An 18,413-nucleotide genomic window follows, 5' to 3' on the forward strand; every position below is an offset into this window, starting at 1 on the left:
TGTAATTTAATAATGCAGACGTTGATGTAGATGCATGAATGTAGATGCTTTAACCCACTTTGGAAAAAAAAAAAAAAAACACTCAATCGACAGCTCATTCAAGCATTCCAGTTCTTTGCAAACCTCCTCTGTAGTCAGTTCCATTTTGCTCTTCAAAACTCCAAGAAGTTTGGAATACTTTTTGTACTTGTACTTTAGGATCTTTTTTCGTGGAGTTCTTTGGAAAATTTCTTAGGAGCATGATCCAAACAACTGTTAAGAGTAAGAATCGAACTTCCACTAATGTTTTTAATTCTCTATGTATAAAGTTGAAGGCATTAGAACAAATTATCGTTATTGTAATAGAGATGCTGTAAGGAATCACACGAGCAGGCACAATGGAAAATCTAAAATTTTTATTCCTGCAGTAGATCATCCTTTGATTAAATGTATTTGACATAGAGTTAGTTTAAAAAATTATCTCAACTCATGAAAATCTTCTTAAATTGGTGGACATTTGACGCAGAGGGTGACAAAGAAATCCACGCAGAGGGTGACATTTGTGTATACAAAACAAATTTCCTATATCTCAAAAATATCTTTTTAGCCAATTAAGCGAGTGGTGTAATTAGGAATTTGAGATATTAGTACGAACTTTGTAATTGTTGAAGGAAGGCCATGACGAAGATTGTTGATTCGTAAAAGCCATCAGTATTTCAAAAAAATACAAATCACTAGAGACTATACTGTAAGTTTCTAAATCTCTAAGGAGACAAATCACTAGACTATTACTACCTTGTGCTATTTGGAGCATGGAAAAATTGAGACATGTCCATATGAAAAATTAAGCTGCCATCACCTTGCAAGATGGCGAAAGCATGTCCTGATGTACTAAATCTAGTTAGTCTTTCATCTCCATATCTCCTTTGTAGCAAAGGTGTAGAGGATATCTTCAGGAGGTTGGTCAATCTTCGGAAATTGAGATGTCTATTTTCTGAATTACGGGATGATACTGGGAAGTGCAATCGGTTTCCAATACTGAATTTTCTAACCGATCTTGAGTCCCTCGACGTACTCTACTCGGGCAGGATTGCTCTTCCTTGTAAGTTTGACTTCCCATTGAATCTCAGGAAGTTAACTCTGTCAAAGTTTCGCCAGCCATGGGATTGTATTTTGGAGATTGGAAGATTACCAAACCTTGAGGTTCTCAAATTACTCTATAAAGCCTTTGAAGGGAAATTGTGGAAATGAAAGAGGGTGAGTTCCTTAAGCTGAAATTTTTGAAGCTCAACAGTCTGAACATTGCAGAATGGAATGCCTCTAGTGATCACTTGCCACAGCTTCAACACCTAATTTTGCAAAGTTGCAGGCAGCTCAAGGAGGTCCCCTCTGGTTTTGGTGATAGCTCTGCTTTGGAGATGATTGAGGTGCAACTCTGCACACGCTCTGTTGAAGAGTCTGTGAGATGGCTTCAGGAGGAACAACTTGAAATGGGGAATGAGCTGAAGGCCCTTATTGATCGTTCAGACATGGATTTCGATCAACTCCATAATTTCTGGTACAACTTTAGCCTGTTATTCCTTTTGAGCTGAGTAAATTGAAGTCTTTTTGCCACGAGTCTGTTTGTGCTACTTTTTTATACCTTCTCCATTACCAGTTTTTGGACACTTCAGCTTGTTGTAAATAAAAGGAATATTTCAAAAGATCTTGTCCCACATTGGAAAACCAAAGGGACTTCTCATCATTTATAATAGTTAGTCTTTTATTGGGTTTATGTTCGGTTAGTAACTAGTATGGGCTCGCACGTATGAGAGGGAAGTTGAGTTGGGCCGTTTCAGCACAAATTGATGGATTTGTACCATTCCCCCTGCGTGTGGGTTAAACACAACCCAAGACAGTGTTCCTTCTTTTACATTTTTTTCAATGTTTGACAGTTTTACTTCTTTTACATTTTTTTCAATGTTTGACCAAGAAGATAAAATCTCATCCCATCAGTTATAAAAGTCAAACACGTTCACAACATTCTTTTGTTAACGTTGTTTTCTGTTGCACAAAATTAGGCACATTGCGGTCGCACTACCTTTGGCTCAGCCTTTGCCAGACATCTCCAAAATTGAAAATTTTGCCAATGAAAACTTCAGAAGGTGGCAAGAACGGGTGCACTCTCTACTCGACATTCATGGAGTGGCCTATACACAAACAGAAGCACAACCAATTGCAACTATGGATGCCCAGACACAAGAATCCTAGCAATATACCAATAAGGTATGTCGACATACTGTTTTACAAACACTTTCAAATGAACTGTTTGTCGTGTACTGTAGTTGCAAGGAGGTTTAGACAATTTGGGAAGCTTTGATAACAAAATTCATCGCCGAAGACGCCACCAAACAAAAATTCGTCGTGGAAAAGTACAATCAATGGCAGATGACAAAAAACAAAGATATGAAAGTACAAATCACAGAGTACCAAATGCTACTCGAGGATCTGAAAAATGAAGATATAAATTTGCCCGAAAAATTTGTTGCTGGCATACTAATTGATCAGCTAGTGAAAGATACCCTAATTGAATATTCCAACAGGAAGGAGTTAAGGACTGTCAAAACTAAGAAGATAGCTCGCAAAACTAACCTAGTACAAACCAACAATAAAAGGTACGCCAATAGATCCCAACATTACAAATCCAATAATCCCAACTTTAAGAAAAAGAAAGGCAATTGCTATGTTTGTGGAAAACTAGAACACCATGCTGCTCAATGTAGACACCAAAAGAAAGGTGACAAAGCAAATGCCAATCCTCCTAAGGTTAATTTAGCCGAAGGGGATGATATAATTGCTACAGTCATCTCTCAAGTCAACATTACAGCCCATGTGAAAGAGTGGGTAGTAGACTATGGGGTTACTCAGTACATATGTGCAAATCGAGAAGCATTTTTCTCCTATACTCCAACAAGGGATGATAAACAGGTGATCTACCTTGGAGACTCACTATGACGACCCTACCTCCCCCTAGGCCATAGGCGGACCGCCTGCCCAACTCTCGCCAGGACTCACTCACTTACATTCTTGAAATAGTCTTTCACGCCTCAAGATAAATATAGAAGTTCCATTCATCTAAGAATTTCAACTTAATTTACAACCCAAAAGTGTAATATAGGATTTCATTACCAAATCTCCAAATACATTTCATCTACAAAAGTACACGTATATGAAGATTATATACACTATTTCACGCTTACTTGCTCCGGCCTCCACTCTTATAAGGAAAACAAAACTAAAGGAATGAGCTACAATCCCAATGAGGTTCCTAAACATGCAATCAAGTAGAGAAATCATGGAAGTATTACATTTAACAATTTGCACAACTTGCACGGTAATATACAGTCATTCAAGAAATAAACATTCAATCATTGGAAGGATGTGTGCTCACTTGGAGCCATTCATTCAGTCATTCAGTCACCGATCATTTCCCTTATTCCTCCAACATTTGAAAATATTTCCTTTATTCCTCCAATCATTTCCCTTACACACTCACTTATTGAAAATTCATTTAACGACTGTAAGCACAAATTTTGTTGCCTAAAATAAAAGACAAGAAAATTCGCACAAATATCAAATTTATCGAATTAGATGATAAATAGGTTACAATCTCTGAAAATTCTTGAATCAAAGAAATTAATCTCCTGATTCTTTTCTTCGAATAGCTTCAATTGAAGGGCCGAAAAGACTTGTTCTCCAATCGAAAGGGCGTTTCCTACAATTTCGGCGTAAAAAACAATTGATTTGATGATGGTGTCAAACACTTGGAACCTCAAGTCTTCAACACCGATAGCAGGAGGATTTGTTTGACTTGATTTGGACTTAGATTTGAGGAAGAAAGCTCTTGAGAAAATTTGACAGAGTTTCTTCGGAAATTAGGAATTTTTCTCGTGCATTTGCCTTGAGGGAAGACCTTTATTTATAGCCAAATATATAGGCTAAATCTTCAAGAAAATCCTCAGAATCTTCCTGCATTTTGGATCACTTGTTACCAAGAAATCCATTTAACTTAGGCTTAAATAATGGGCCAACCCAAATAGTCCATTGTGAATTAATAAATCAATTAATTCACTCCAACTTAAGCGGACATTATGGATTTAATTTGATTTAATAGCCCATATAATATTGGCTCAATTTGCCAGTCCAAAACATGATGGACTTCTATAATTTAATTTAATTTAATCAAGATCGATTTAGTTTAAATAAATCTTGACTAAAATAAATTAAATAAATTTTTTTTTGTCTACAAATGCCCCCACTTCAAGACTCAATTGAAAGCTTGCTTGTCAAAGATTGAAATTGAGACTTGAAGTATTTGATGATGATTTTTATTTAATATAAAAGAAAGGCCTGGACCATTCCCTTTACATGAGAGGCTCACTAAGTGATTAAATTAATGTGTGGTCTACGACTAAGTGAAGTGCACAGGATCATTTCCTTTAGCACTACAGTGAAATCTCTGCTTCTATTGCAATTAGTCTCGACCCTCAGTGGCTTGGCAATTGCCAAAACCAATTCCATTATCCCAATGGCTACCTCGTTGATCTTTGAGATTCCAAATGTCCTAAGGCACTAGCCACAGACATTGCAAATCAAAAGTTGTTGAACGACTCACGGAAATGATACCAAAAACAATAAGTAATGCTCCACTTTCCAAAATCACTCAAATGCTTATGGTAACCGGCAGTATGTTGAAGCAAGAAATGGAAACATCCAATTGGGTATCACCACTTCCATTGCAACTTTTTCAAGCTTGCACTTGGAAAATTTTCTATGACCACGGCACCGCTTAAACATCTTCAACAATCAAACATGGCCACCAAATCATTCGGTGGAAACCTCCCATTCAATAATTATCGTGAGCTTACGCCTTAGACAACCGAACATGTTAACTTTCACCACCCTGCCGAATCCTATTCACAAGCAAATTGGAATTGATTTCTTAAACTTGATTTAAAGAAGTACCATTGCCGAAACTTGTAGCTTCCAAATTGGAATTAATTTCTTAAACTTGATTTAAAGAAGCACAATTGCCGAAACTTGTAGCTTCCAATTGATTCATGTATAGAATCATAATGCCGTGGCTTCATTTGCTCAGAAAATTTTTTTTTAAGAAGTCATGAGGCCACTTTCCATTTGATTTGCGTTTGATTCCATGACAATTAGATAACCACTTTCAACCATTTCCATTTCTCATGATGCGGCAACTAGTAGTCATCTAAATCGAGTCTTACGAGGAAGGAGTAATTGCTAGAATCAATGCCCAGGCAATTACCTTTGTCTGCCAAACAATGTTCATTAATTTGGGATTTGCCAAAACTCAAATTAGGCAACACAAGTTCACAACTTCCAACAGCTTTCCAACTTCAATGCAAATCCTTTGAAATCAATATGCAGCATCCGACTTGGCTACTGGACCCATATTTCCAGGTGGTATGATTTCTAAAACAACCAAGACTTGCCCGAAAAAAAAAACTGCATTGAACTGAATGAGTGATTAATCACTATCATTGGGGGACTCAAGTTTCTGGACCACCGCCATGCATTACTCCACTTTCCAAAACTCCTCAATTTTCTTTTCAGTATCTAGCAAAGTATTGAAACTAGAAAGTGCCAAATTCAGGAATATGGACTTTTCTAAATTTCAAAAGCTTCTTAAACCATATGATACCAAAACCAATTCTTACAACCTTGGAGTACGAAAGTTGGTTTCCTTGGACCTAACTTATATAAGTTCTATACAAAGTGGCAAAATTTACTAGAACATATCCCAACCACAGAGAAATTCTCCAGCTTTCTTGAAGAGCTACACCCGTAAGCTTCACACCAGGTAATTCACAATTTCATCTGGAAACTTTCTTGCCAAGAAATTCAATTTTCTCATAATTGCTGTTGCTGGAATTTTAATTTTCTTGCACTTGTTGTTGCTGCAAATTGGGCTTCGCCAAACTTTAGTCGTTGTTAAAATCAATAGTGTAGCCTTGTACCCCCACTGTTTGTCAAATTGCTCCAGTGGTCTTGCAACTCATGCAATTGTACTACAGTTTCCACCGAACACATGCTAAGTTCACCTCTATTGCATATGTTAATTCAGTGAGTGATGCACAATACTCATGAGACGTTTGGTGGCAACTGAAAATTTGGGGAGGCTAGAAAAACTTCAACACTTCTTTTGCATGATAAAATCGATGAATATTGCTTGATTTGAACTCAATAGCTCTGTCTTGCCAACTATTCACGTTACCCCTCATAACATTAGAGAAGATGCATCTTAGCATGAGATTTGTTCCATGGCTTAATTTCCCCTTTCTTGGTATTTATTTCCACTAAAATTTCATCCTATATTGGCACTTTGCAACTTGCAGTTGGAACCACTATCCCCCGCGTAACACAACTTATTGGCCAAATTCAAGGACACTGAGGTTATTCAAGTAAGTCGTACTGCCCTCACTTTTTTTTTTTTACCATCGCTAATTTGTTATTGATGGATTTTTTTTTTAAGGTTTCCCCTTGTACTGGCACCCTTTATCCGAGACAAAATTGATGCTCCAATTGTGTCGGCGATTGTAGAGCCAAAACTCTTGGCATTCACAACACCAAGGTAATTGGCATGCTCCATGACTTTTACTTCTTGTCAATGCCGTTTTTTTTTTTTTTGCCACGAAGGGAGGATCTCTCGGTGGACACTCAATTTGAAGAAGGTGCAACTGCAAACTCCCATGAGAGCCGTATTATGGCTTGAGGAGTACATGAAGGGGGTGTGACCACTCAATTTGAAGAAGGTGCAACCGCAAACTCCCACGAGAGCCATATTATGGCTTGAGGAGTACATAAAGAATGAGACACAATTACCTACTTCAATAAAAACTCACCCAAAATTCAAGGAGTCTCTTACTATCTTCGATCATGCCATTTTCACCAACCTTTCTTTTTCCTTGCTTTTGGTGCAGGTTAGTCTTGATACAATGGTGGTGTTTAAGGAAGTCACATTTTCAAATGAAAAGTATCTCCTTATCGCCGATAGTCATGATGACCCTGGTGACAAAGGGACAAAACTATTGGTTCATCTCCTTATACAAGGAACTTACTCTGGTAAGTGGCCTTCTCACCAGTACCCAGAATTGAATGACTGATCACTTGAATTTTATCAAGATGACGGCACGAAAGTCGACTCCTTGAGATCCCTTATTCATAGTAAGGAACCAAGGACAACTCCCTTTCAAACTCTTGGCAGGCGGATCATAGACGGAGATGCATACTGGGGTCCTTCCTTGAGACTCAATGGTGCATTCAGTTACATTGAGAATTACTGGGAGTGGTTGGAGGATATTCTTGGCAGGAGCAAACAAGTGCTCCGTGAGAATTACTTGTTTGACGCCTTATATGCTTCACTTTTCACATACGATAGGAATCCCCATGTACTTAGGGCATTCTGCGAGGCGTGGTGCCCGAATACTAATACCTTGCATACATCTGTCGGGGAATTGTCTCTCTCACTTTGGGACTTGCACAAGTTAGGAGGATTTCCAATCATCGGGGGTATCTATGAAGAGGTAATCCCATGTACGGAGGAGCTAACTGGAGTAAATGAAAAGAAATTAAGACATATTCCACAAAGCTGCGAGTATTTGTTCGCGGCCTTACATCATCTTCAACATGGGGAATCCAACAAAGTTGGAGTTTCTGCTGCCCAATGGATTAAGTTCTGGTTTAAAGGCAAAACCAGATACTCAAAACCAAAGCAGAGAATGATAAGGAGGGCATCTCATGCTCAAGCGACCCAAAATCCGGATGGCGAAATTGGACAACCACGCAAATTTTCAAATCAAGACAATGGCGTATTTGATACCATCGGAGTTAAACTTCACTTGCGAGAAAAAACCTATCTTGCAGCATTTATATCTTGCTGGCTCTGTATCTTTGCTTTATCAGATGAGAACCTCCATTATATTAGACCATCTACTTTTAAAATGGCTAGTATGATGGTTGCCGGTCGTAAGACTTGCCTTGCTGTTCCTGTCCTGCTAAACATATACCGTGGGTTTGATAAAATTTCAAACTCAACTACCCCAGGTGTGCACGCGTGGCTTTTCTGGTGCACTACGTATATGCTTGATTAGCGAGTTATTTCTCTACCTATTATTTGACTCCAAATACGATGCCTGGACCACCATGACCAACTATTCTGGAGAAGGTGGCGCACGATACTTTGATGAAAATAGTGCTCACGACCTCATTCATCAGGGAGACAAAGCAACTTGGGGAATCACTTCTCTTGTGAAGAACCGCAATGAATTTTTTATTGACAATGGCAAATTAGCGAATCTCGAACTAAGTTATTTTGTAAGCGCCTGCTCAAATTATTTAGTTTCGCATGCTGAAAGAGATTTTCTTGTTGAGTCATACAGTCCATACAGATTCGCGCGGTAATGCGGATTTTATCAAATTCCTCCACAGGAACTCGGGGCAGATGTTCGTTCCACGAATCATGACTTGAGTCGAATACTCTGACGCACGGCCATTCGCAGTAAAACAGAGTCAAAGGTACTTTTTCCTAACTATCCCTTGAACGCTAACAAGCACACATCTTCAGGCTTTCAAACATGGTGGTCTATGGTGCATGATGATCATCTCCTCAAAGGGCGTGATGCTTTGATTAAAAGTGTCCAATCGAATGGGGAGCAGAAGAAGTCAAAAGAGAAGGAACTTGCAAACCTGAACAATCCTTCCAAGGTTGGCAATAGTCTTGAAATGAAGCAAAAGACTATGAGAAGCAAGAAGGAAATTTTGAAGAGTTCAAACAATAATGCTACTACCCTTGAGGACCTTACTCCTAATGAAGAATTTTCGAAGAGTATTTCATTTCATCTTCCTTCAAACATTGTGAAGGCTATTGATCATGATTCTTGCAATTCACATGAGAAGAAGAAGAGCGAACCTTTTAATGAGGAGGATGAGCAATCCACCAGCACGGACCAACATTAGAATCGCAAGAAGTCAAAGGTAATGACTCTCCCCTTGGATGATATTGGTTTAGATCCCAAAGAACTCTTCAAAGACATTTCGGATATATCTGTGCCTGGTATAAGCCGTACCAATATTGTAAGGACCCTCCTTACCTTCTTTAATTTAGCATTTGAAATTTACTTGTTAATCTCATATTCATGATTTGTCTCATAACGTTTTCCCTACAGTTGGATGATCAAGACTTGATCTTTATTGATGATGGAGAACCAAGTCAAGTATCAGTTGAAGGACTTATTGCATTTAAACTTTTGGGCAAACAAGTGGTCAGTTCTACCCAACAAAATGGTGCTAGTGAGAATTTTAAAAAAACAGTAGAGGATGAAAATGTGATTCAGCAAATCATGTCACAGAAGGCGGAACATTTGACTCCATCGGCCAAAAGGAAATTCAAAGTTTTCGATCCACCATCGTGCCCAAGGGCACCTCAAGTGTCTGAATTTTGCCTCCAAAGTGTGATTTCAACATGCCACCGAAATTATATCCAAATGTTGTGAAATAACTTGAGGGTGATGATATCTCAAACAGCCTTGGAGCGCATGCCTGCTCTTGAAATGAAAGTCAACGAGATCATGGAGGAAATGCAAAACTTCAATGCCACGGATATCTCAAATTTGCAAGGCCTTTTAAAGGTTTTCTTTGCAAATGCAGCTCGTTACGTGGCAGTGAAATCTTCTCTCTTAAATAAAATTTCAACTGAATCATATGATGAGTTACTTTCTACGGCCACTCGACATCTTAGAGATGCTCAGAGTAAGGAGAAATAACAAGCGGAAAAGATCTCAGCACACATGTTGAAACTTAAAGAGATTGATCGTGAGAAAGTAGAGTTGAGGAAGCGACTTGAGTGCTTGGATACTCACAGGAAGGAGACGCTTTCACTACTACGAGAAGAGCAAGATGAGCTTACCCGAGTGCAAGACGTGATGGTCGACTTACAAAATGAAATTCGAAAGATTGAGGATTCCCCTCCCCTACTTGCTAAGGAGAATCAAACTTTGGACAAGATGCAAGCATTACTTGAAAACAATCGAAAGGAGCTGTCGTCATTTGAATTTTAGGAATAGTTGCAATCTTTTACTTTGTTTCAAATTTTATCTTTTGTTAATTGTTCAAAGCATGTAGCTATAAGTACAGGCACTTCATAATGAAACTTGATTTTTTTTTCTTTTCATCATATTCTTGCAGACGCCCTCGTCTTTACTTACTCTTTCGATAGCCACCATTTTAGGCTATCAACCATAGTATGAACAATTCCACCTTTACATAATTTTGATCACACCTGAAAAGGTAATTATTCAAATAATGTGGTAATCTGAATAACACACTTTCAAGTATATGTCACAAAATAATTCGAGTTGTCCTAAAGATGAACGTTCTCTTTTTTTTTTTATCAAAAGAATCATTCGGACAAAGACTTTAGTTTTATAGGGTTGTAACTGAATTTAGAAGATACCTTCTAAGCTGCCTACATATCCCAAAAGAGAATCAAGTCACACGTAGTTCCCACCGTTCACAGTTTACACTCTTGCGAGTCAGGAGTATCCTTTTGTTTACCACCTTAGATTTGATGGAGTGTTTCAGCAGTTTAACCACGTGTTACACTATTGGTGGTTGTTATCCACAGTTTTATCTCATGCGGGTTGGAGCAACATGCAGTTTACACTCATGCGTTATGGAGTATTCTTTTATTTACCACCTTAGATTTGGTGAAGTATTTCAGCAGTTTAACCACGTGCTACACTATTAGTGGTTGTTATCCATAATTTTAACTCATGCGGATCTGGAGTAACATGCAGTTTAGACTCATGCGTCATGGAGTATCCTTTTGTTTACCACCTTAGATTTGGTGGAGTGTTTCAGCAGTTTAACCACGTGCTACACTATTGGTAGTTGTTATCTACAGTTTTAGCTCATGCGGATCTGGAGCAACATGTAGTTTAGACTCATGCGTCATGGAGTATTTCATTTTTTTTATGGCATGTATAACTTCATGAATTTTTCATTTATAGGACCAACTTTTACGCCATCTTTGTCCACCAGTTTATAGGCGCCATTTGTGTAAATTTCTCGAACAACATATGGCCCATCCCATTTAGAGACGAAATTGTCCTTAGTGCGATGAGTCATAACTATTGAGTTTCGAACGGCGAGTATCATGTCCCCGACTTGAAAGGAGCGGCGCCGAACTTTTTTATTGAAGGTTCTAGAGAGACGGGCTTGATAGCATTCTAGATTTTGTTGGGCCTCTAATCTTTTTTCATCTAAAACTTCCAATTCTTCAAGGCGCAGGCGAACATTTTCTTCCTCCGTGAGCCCTTCTTGGATAGCAATTCTCAAAGAAGGAATTTGTTGCTCAAAGGGCAGAACAGCTTCTACACCATAGACTAAGGCATATGGTGTGGCTTGCGTTGGAATTCGGTATGTAGTGTGATAGGTCCAAAGAGTTTCGCCTATCCTTTCGTGCCAATCTTTCTTTGATCTGGCCACCACTTTCTTCAACAAGTTACACAAAGTTTTGTTGAATGCTTCTGCCAGACCATTGGCGGGGGCATTATACATTGAGGACTTGCGTTGCTTGAAATTAAATTTTTCACACAACTTATCCATCAATCTATTGAAGAAGGATTTTTCATTATCAGTGATAATGTACTAGGGAACTCCATAACGGTAAATAATATTTACACGAATAAAATTCACCACATCTTCCTTTCTAACTTGCTTGAGCGGTATGGTTTCAGTCCATTTAGAAAAGTAGTCGGTCGCAACCAATATATATAAGTGTTGACCGAACGACTTTGGTAATGGCCCCACAACATCAAGACCCCAAGCATCAAAAGGTCAAGAAGCAACGGTCGGGTGTAACGGCTCAGGTGATTGATAAATGTGATTTGCATGAAACTGGTAAGTTTGACATCTTTGAGCATATTCTATGCAATCTTTGACCATAATGGGCCAATAGTAGCCCATCCTTTTAATCCGAAAATGCAAATTGAGACCGGATTAGTGAGCCCCACATATTCCAGAATGTGTCTCATGCATCGCCCGATAAGCCTTGTATTCGCTTAGACAGCGCAACAGTTTCGGTACAGCGTATTCTTGTACAAGATAAAACGAGAGGCACGACGACGGATGTCAGTTCTTCTACGTTGCTCATCAGGTAACTTTTGATACTTGAAATAATCAACGAGGGGTTGTCTCCAATCTTCTTTGTCAATTTCATAGGTTGAGACCACATGAGCGTCGCTTCCTTCAATATCTTCATCATCAATTAGTGATGGAACTACCCACTTTTGGTATACATGAGATTGTATCTCATGATCCGGCATGGCAAGTGAAGAGGCTAGCACAGCTAATGCATCAGCTTGCTTATTTTCCCTTCTAGGAACATGCTTAATACTTACACCTCCAAACCGTTTCATAAGTCGCGTTGTATATTTGTGATACGGAATTAATTCGGACTTTTTGACTTCATAACGTCCCAAGAGTTGGTTAACCACCAATTGAGAGTCACCATAGATTTGAAGTTCCAACTGCTCCATGTCAACAGCTATTTCACGTCCGAATATGAGAGCTTGGTACTCAGCGACATTGTTTGAACAATGTTGATTTAGGGTAAAAGAGTATAACAATATCCCTCCATCAAGAGTCACGAATACAATCCCCGCTCCAACCCCATGATGATGAGCAGTACCATCAAAATACATTTTTCATGGTGGGCGAATCTCAATAAGGAGTACATCCTCATCTGGTAGGTCATCACTTAACTCCTATTCAGCAGGTATAGGGTGATCAGTAAGAAAATCCGTCAGAACTTATCCTTTCACAGCTTTTTGAGGCACATAAATAATCTCAAACTGTTGTAATTGAAGATACCATCTAGCTAAACGATCGGATAATACTGACCTGCTCATCACATATTTTATAGGATTCGCCCTGGAAATGAGCCTCACACTATGTGCTTGAAAATAGTGTTTTAACTTCTATATTGCAAAAATAAGAGCTAAACACAACTTTTCAATCGGCGAGTAGTTTAGTTCGTTAGGGGTCATCATTCTACTTCAATAATAAAGGGCAACCTCTTTTCCTTCATTATTTTCTTGTGCAAGCAATGTCCCCACTGAGCGTTCTTGAGCAGCAATATAAAGAAGTAATGGCTTTTCATGAATAGGTGCAGGTAGAACAAGTGCTTTCATAAGATAAGACTTAATGCTATTGAATGCATTACTACATGCCTCATCTCATTGAAATGACACCTTCCTGCCAAATTTGAGATAAATGTCCGCAGATAAGCTAATCGCCCTTGAAGACTTTTCAATTCATGAATGTCACGAGATTCAGGCATTCTCAATATAGCATCAATTTTGGCCTGATCAATTTCAATACCTTGATGGCGAACCACAAAACCAAGAAATTTTTCGGACGTGACTCCAAATGCACACTTGAGAGGGTTTATTTTGAGTTGATACCTTGTCAACCGATCAAAAACTTGTCTCAAGTCCTCCAAGTGATTATTTCTTTTTTTTTATTTAACGACTAAATCATCCACATAGCACTCAATATTTTTATGAAACATGTCGTCAAAGATGTTTTGCATTGCTCTTTGATATGTCGGCCCAATATTTTTGAGACCAAAGGACATTACTTTATAACAATAAATAACCTTAGGAGTACGAAATACAGTGAGCTCCTCATCCTCCGGTACCAATCGAATTTGATTATATCCAGAAGAACCATCCATAAATGACAGAACTTCATGCCCAGTAGTTGTATCAATCATGAGCTCAGTGATCGGTAAAGGAAAGTCATCTTTGGAACAAGCATTGTTAAGATCTCTGAAATCGACGTAGATGCGGATTTGCCCATTCTTCTTTCGCACAGGCACGATACTCGAAATCCATATGGGATATTTAACTTCACGAATAAACCTGACTTCAATAAGTTTATTGACTTCAATTTCGATTAATGGAATCAAATCGGGTCTAAACCGCCATTGTGCTTGCTTCACAGGTTGAACTCCCTTTTTAACAACCAAATGGTGGACGATCACTTTTGGGTCTAAACCCGACATTTCTTTATAAGTCCATGCAAAAATATCTTGATACTCCTGCAAAAGTTCAATATATGCCTTCTCTTCGTCGGAACTCAATAAAGCACTTGCGTATATTGGATACGGGTCCTCTGAAATACCAAGATTGACTTCCTTTAGACATCCACAGTGGCCTTAACACCTTCTTCCAATTCAGGTGGAGCATCTTCAGCATCTTCTTCTTCTTCAGGAGAGTCACCGTCAATTAGAGTTATATGATTGCATGAAGCAATACTCTCTTCATCATTCTCTTTTGGTCTTGTGTACACCACGGTATGCTCCCTGACTTTCAACTCAGTCCCACACTGTATTACAAAGTCTGTGCATCTTCTCATTCTCGAAGGAATGATGCTACCAAATTTATAAGGACAATCAGAAGATTCTTCAAGATTTTGCAATGATTTTACTATCTTTCCATTACTCTTATGAGAGTTTTGAGGTTTTTGTCTTCTTTGCGGTACTAACCTCTTAAAAACAGATACCCGTGGAGCTTTATTCTCCTTTTCGTGAAAAGTTTGAAATTTATCAATTATTTGAGAAGACTCATCCTCCACAGTAATATATTGGCTACTAGCTCTATTGATCTTGATGCGAATTGGTGTAGGAGAGGAATAACCAATACCAAATTTAGAATTTTCAATGGCATATCCTTTTTCCTTCAACATCTTTTGGGTAGGATTCAACCCATGCATCATGTCACTAGAAGATTGACGGGATGAAACATTTAACACTGCAGATTCTTTGAGATCGTATCCCGCCTTAGCGAGAAACTTATAAGCAATGGGATCAAAACCGTCTTTGGTTCTTGACTTTGGTATGGTGTCTTGTTCGATTTCAGATTCTTTGCTTAAAAGATTAGACCTTTTAAGTGGAGGAAATGACGTCTTCTTTGTATCAAAATGAACTATCGGAAGAGTCAAACCTTTTAGAGTTTCATGTTGAATTGCAGGTGACTGTTCCTGTTCCATTCTTGACTTGGGAGGGCAACGAAAGACAACTGATTCGTTGTTTGGCAATGAAACATCAGTTTCTTCATGAACTCCCTCTTTTGATTTCGAATTTATCATTTTTTCCCCTTTTTCCCCTTTTTGATGTAAAATTTGGCATCGGCGATATACGCTTCCGCCTCAATGAAAGGATTGTCATCGGTTTTCACACTTCTTGCTACCCCATTTTGACAGTACTTGAAATATTGATGAAGAGTTGATGGTATAACTCCATTTTCATGAATCCAGGGTCTTCCCAGTAGTACATTATACGTTGTTTTAGCATCTATCACATACAAGAGTGCTCTGGACGTCATGTTATCAATGACTATCTCCAAATTTAGTGATCCCAGAGCTCTTTGCCCTCCTTGATTAAAAACTTGAATCATCAGTCGGCTGTTGGAGAGTTCATCAACCGAGATGTCAAGCTCCTTCAGAGTCTTTAAAGGAAGAATATTGACTACAGAATCTCTATCTATCAAAATTTTATTCACTTTTTGCTCATTTACATATCCAGTCACAAACAAAGGGCGGTTATGCGGTGTTGACCCAAGCAACAAGTCTTCACTAGTAAAAATGATACTTGTGACGTTCACTTCTTCATTGCCGGTGGGCACACGACCTCTTTCATTGTCGGTAGGCACATGGGCTATCTCACAGAGAGATTCGCGAGTGTTATTTTTTTGCTCTTCGACATGATCTACTCGCGTTGTGTGACTTGCGACCACATCAACATCAAAGAATTCCTTTGGCATGAATTCTTTAGAGTGATAGGAGTTCGCGACTTTTGCTTGCAGATTCGACTTCCTTGAAGGTTGCGACAGTCATTGTTTCTCTTTACATCCATTTCTTTTCCCTTCCAGATCACCAAGCTTCTTATTAAGGCCTTGTTCTCCTTACTAGATGAACGGAAATGTCGCCTCCTTTTTCGCGTGACTAAAGTACATTGTTCATCATCCATATCGGGCTGTAATGCCTTCTCATCTTCATACGCATGTTCTTGAAGAGTTGAAAGAGTACCTTCTTGTTTGATTTCTATGGGATCAAGTGACCCAAATTGAATTGTTGGCAATGCAGGTATCCTGACCTTCTTAACCTCTATGGATTGCAGAAAATCAATGGACGTTTGATTCACGCTTGTCTTGTCTTCCTCAAGGAGAATTTTCCCTTGTCTCGCCAACTCCATTACTTTGTCTTTGAAGACAAAGCATTTTTGAATAGGATGCCCAACTAATCGGTGATACTTACAATAATTGGGATCTTCAGTGTTCCTGGCCTCGTCAGGTCGGTTCATCTCAGGAAGCGTGATCAAATTTATACTTAACAGATCGTCAAACATATCAGGAACATCAGAATCAAGAAAAGGGTACTCCTTATCTTGCATCTCCTTGAGAGTCGATTTCCTCTTTCCTTGTTCTTGATGTGCATTGATCTTCCTGTCTTCTCTCCTGGCAGTTTTGGGAATGACCTTAAAATGTGTTATACTTGTAGCCATAGCCTCCTTCTTTTCATTTTTGAATGGTGGCTTGCCCCCTTTCCTCGCTTCTTGTCTCTCTTTAGCCTTGTGAGGGTCAGGAACTGGTGGCTCTTGTCCATCAAGATTAATTTCTAACTTGTGAGCTTTTGTGGACAATTCATCAAACGTTTCTGGTTGTACACATTGTAAGATGTATTTGAGTCCCCAGTGCATACCTTAAATATACATCTCGATCGCGGAAGATTCAGAAATTCGATCTTTACAATTTAAGTTTAGATTCCTCCAACAGTCGATGAAATCAATGACAGGTTCATTCTTCCATTGACGTGTATTAGAGAGTTCAGTCATGCTAACAGTTCTCTTTGTACTATAGAAGCGACTAAGAAATTCATGTTCTAACTGCTCCCAACTGTCAATGGTTCCAGACTCTAGATCTGTATACCAATCAAAGGCATTGCCCTTCAGCGAGGGAACAAACTACTTAACAAGCAAGTCACCGTCAGTGCCTGCATTGTTTCAGGTTTCCACGAAGTGTGCAATATGTTGCTTAGAGTTGCCCTTGCCATCAAATTGTTGAAATTTTGGAGGTTGATATCCCACAGGCATCTTCAAACTTTCTACCCTAGCGGTATAAGGTTTGGTGTAACCAATATATGACTTGGCACTTCCACCAATCTTGTCCTTTATGGTGCCTTCGATAAACTCCTTCAGATTATCAACATGAATAGTGCCGTCAGGGGAGATTGAAAATTTCTTCGCGATTTGTGACTTCGCATCCTCTTTCTCCTTCTCCATTGATGATGAGTCACCTTCATCTTGTACCTTGAATTTCTGTTTGGACATATTAAGGCTATTTTCGCCTATATTTTCTACCATAACCATTAATTTGACTATCTTGGCATCTTGACTTTGCGCATGCACTACTAGCCCTTCGACAATTTCACCTAAATTTGAAATCTGGTCTTCCACAGTTATAGTATTGGTCATCATGACGGGCATTACCACAGAGGCATCCGAGTCACTTGGGCTATCAATAGATTCATCATGGGTTCCTTTCTTGTTGGGAAGCATCTTGAGGTTTGCTTCTTCAGTCACAACGTTCGCCTTGGCCTTCTCTGCTAACTTCTTCGCCTTACTCCATGTCAGAGGTGCAGTATACTGCGTCTCTTGAGTGGTTGAGACATCAGCAACTGAGCCTTCAAGAGAAAAGTTCACCTTCTTGAACTCCATTGAATTTTGAAACTGGTAAGCTGTTGGAAGAAAAGAGATGAGAGGCAGAGATGGTCCCACTGGGCGTGCCAGAAATTTGTAAGCACAAATTTTGTTGCCTAAAATAAAAGACAAGAAAATTCGCACAAATATCAAATTTATCAAATTAGATGATAAATAGGTTACAATCTTTGAAAATTCTTGAATCAAAGAAATTAATCCCCTATTTTTTTCTTCGAATAGTTTCAATTGAAGGGCCGAAAAGACTTGTTCTCCAATCGAAAGAGCGTTTCCTACAATTTCGGCGTAGAAAACAATTGATTTGATGATGGTGTCAAACACTTGGAACTTCAAGTCTTCAACACCGATAGCAGGAGGATTTGTTTGACTTGATTTGGACTTGGATTTGAGGAAGAAAGCTCTTGAGAAAATTTGACAGAGTTTCTTCAAAAATTAGGAATTTTTCTCGTGCATTTGCCTTGAGGGAAGACCTTTATTTATAGCCAAATATGTAAGCTAAATCTTCAAGAAAACCCTCAGAATCTTCCTGCATTTTGGATCACTTGTTATCCAAGAAATCCATTTAACTTGGGCTTAAACAATGGGCCAA

At 38.8% G+C, this 18,413-nt stretch overlaps 2 protein-coding genes across 3 annotated transcripts; one reads left to right on the forward strand and one right to left on the reverse strand.

Annotated features, from left to right (window-relative positions):
* The first annotated feature begins 615 nt into the window (after positions 1-615).
* On the forward strand, positions 616-10,219 carry LOC140016686 (uncharacterized). 2 transcript variants are annotated; one of them, XM_072070272.1, is made up of 7 exons: positions 616-1,537; positions 2,040-2,244; positions 6,384-6,449; positions 6,521-6,619; positions 6,969-8,361; positions 8,476-9,120; positions 9,213-10,219. In XM_072070272.1, exons 2-5 carry the CDS (start codon positions 2,108-2,110, stop codon positions 7,141-7,143), a joined length of 477 nt encoding a protein of 158 aa, XP_071926373.1. In that variant the 5' UTR covers positions 616-1,537; positions 2,040-2,107; the 3' UTR covers positions 7,144-8,361; positions 8,476-9,120; positions 9,213-10,219. The 2 variants fall into 2 exon arrangements, 1 of the variants encoding a protein (XP_071926373.1); XR_011822885.1 differs by lacking the exons at positions 616-1,537; positions 2,040-2,244 and adding an exon at positions 4,942-5,848.
* A 797-nt stretch (positions 10,220-11,016) lies between these two features.
* Positions 11,017-12,749, reverse strand: LOC140016447 (uncharacterized). The gene is made up of 2 exons (XM_072069968.1): positions 12,133-12,749; positions 11,017-11,656 (listed from the first exon to the last, which is right to left on the reverse strand). Exons 1-2 carry the CDS (start codon positions 12,747-12,749, stop codon positions 11,017-11,019), a joined length of 1,257 nt encoding a protein of 418 aa, XP_071926069.1.
* Between the last annotated feature and the right edge of the window lie 5,664 nt (positions 12,750-18,413).

The sequence above is a fragment of the Coffea arabica genome, chromosome 11c (assembly GCF_036785885.1).
Source record: "Coffea arabica cultivar ET-39 chromosome 11c, Coffea Arabica ET-39 HiFi, whole genome shotgun sequence".
In the NCBI taxonomy this organism is placed as follows: domain Eukaryota; kingdom Viridiplantae; phylum Streptophyta; class Magnoliopsida; order Gentianales; family Rubiaceae; genus Coffea; species Coffea arabica.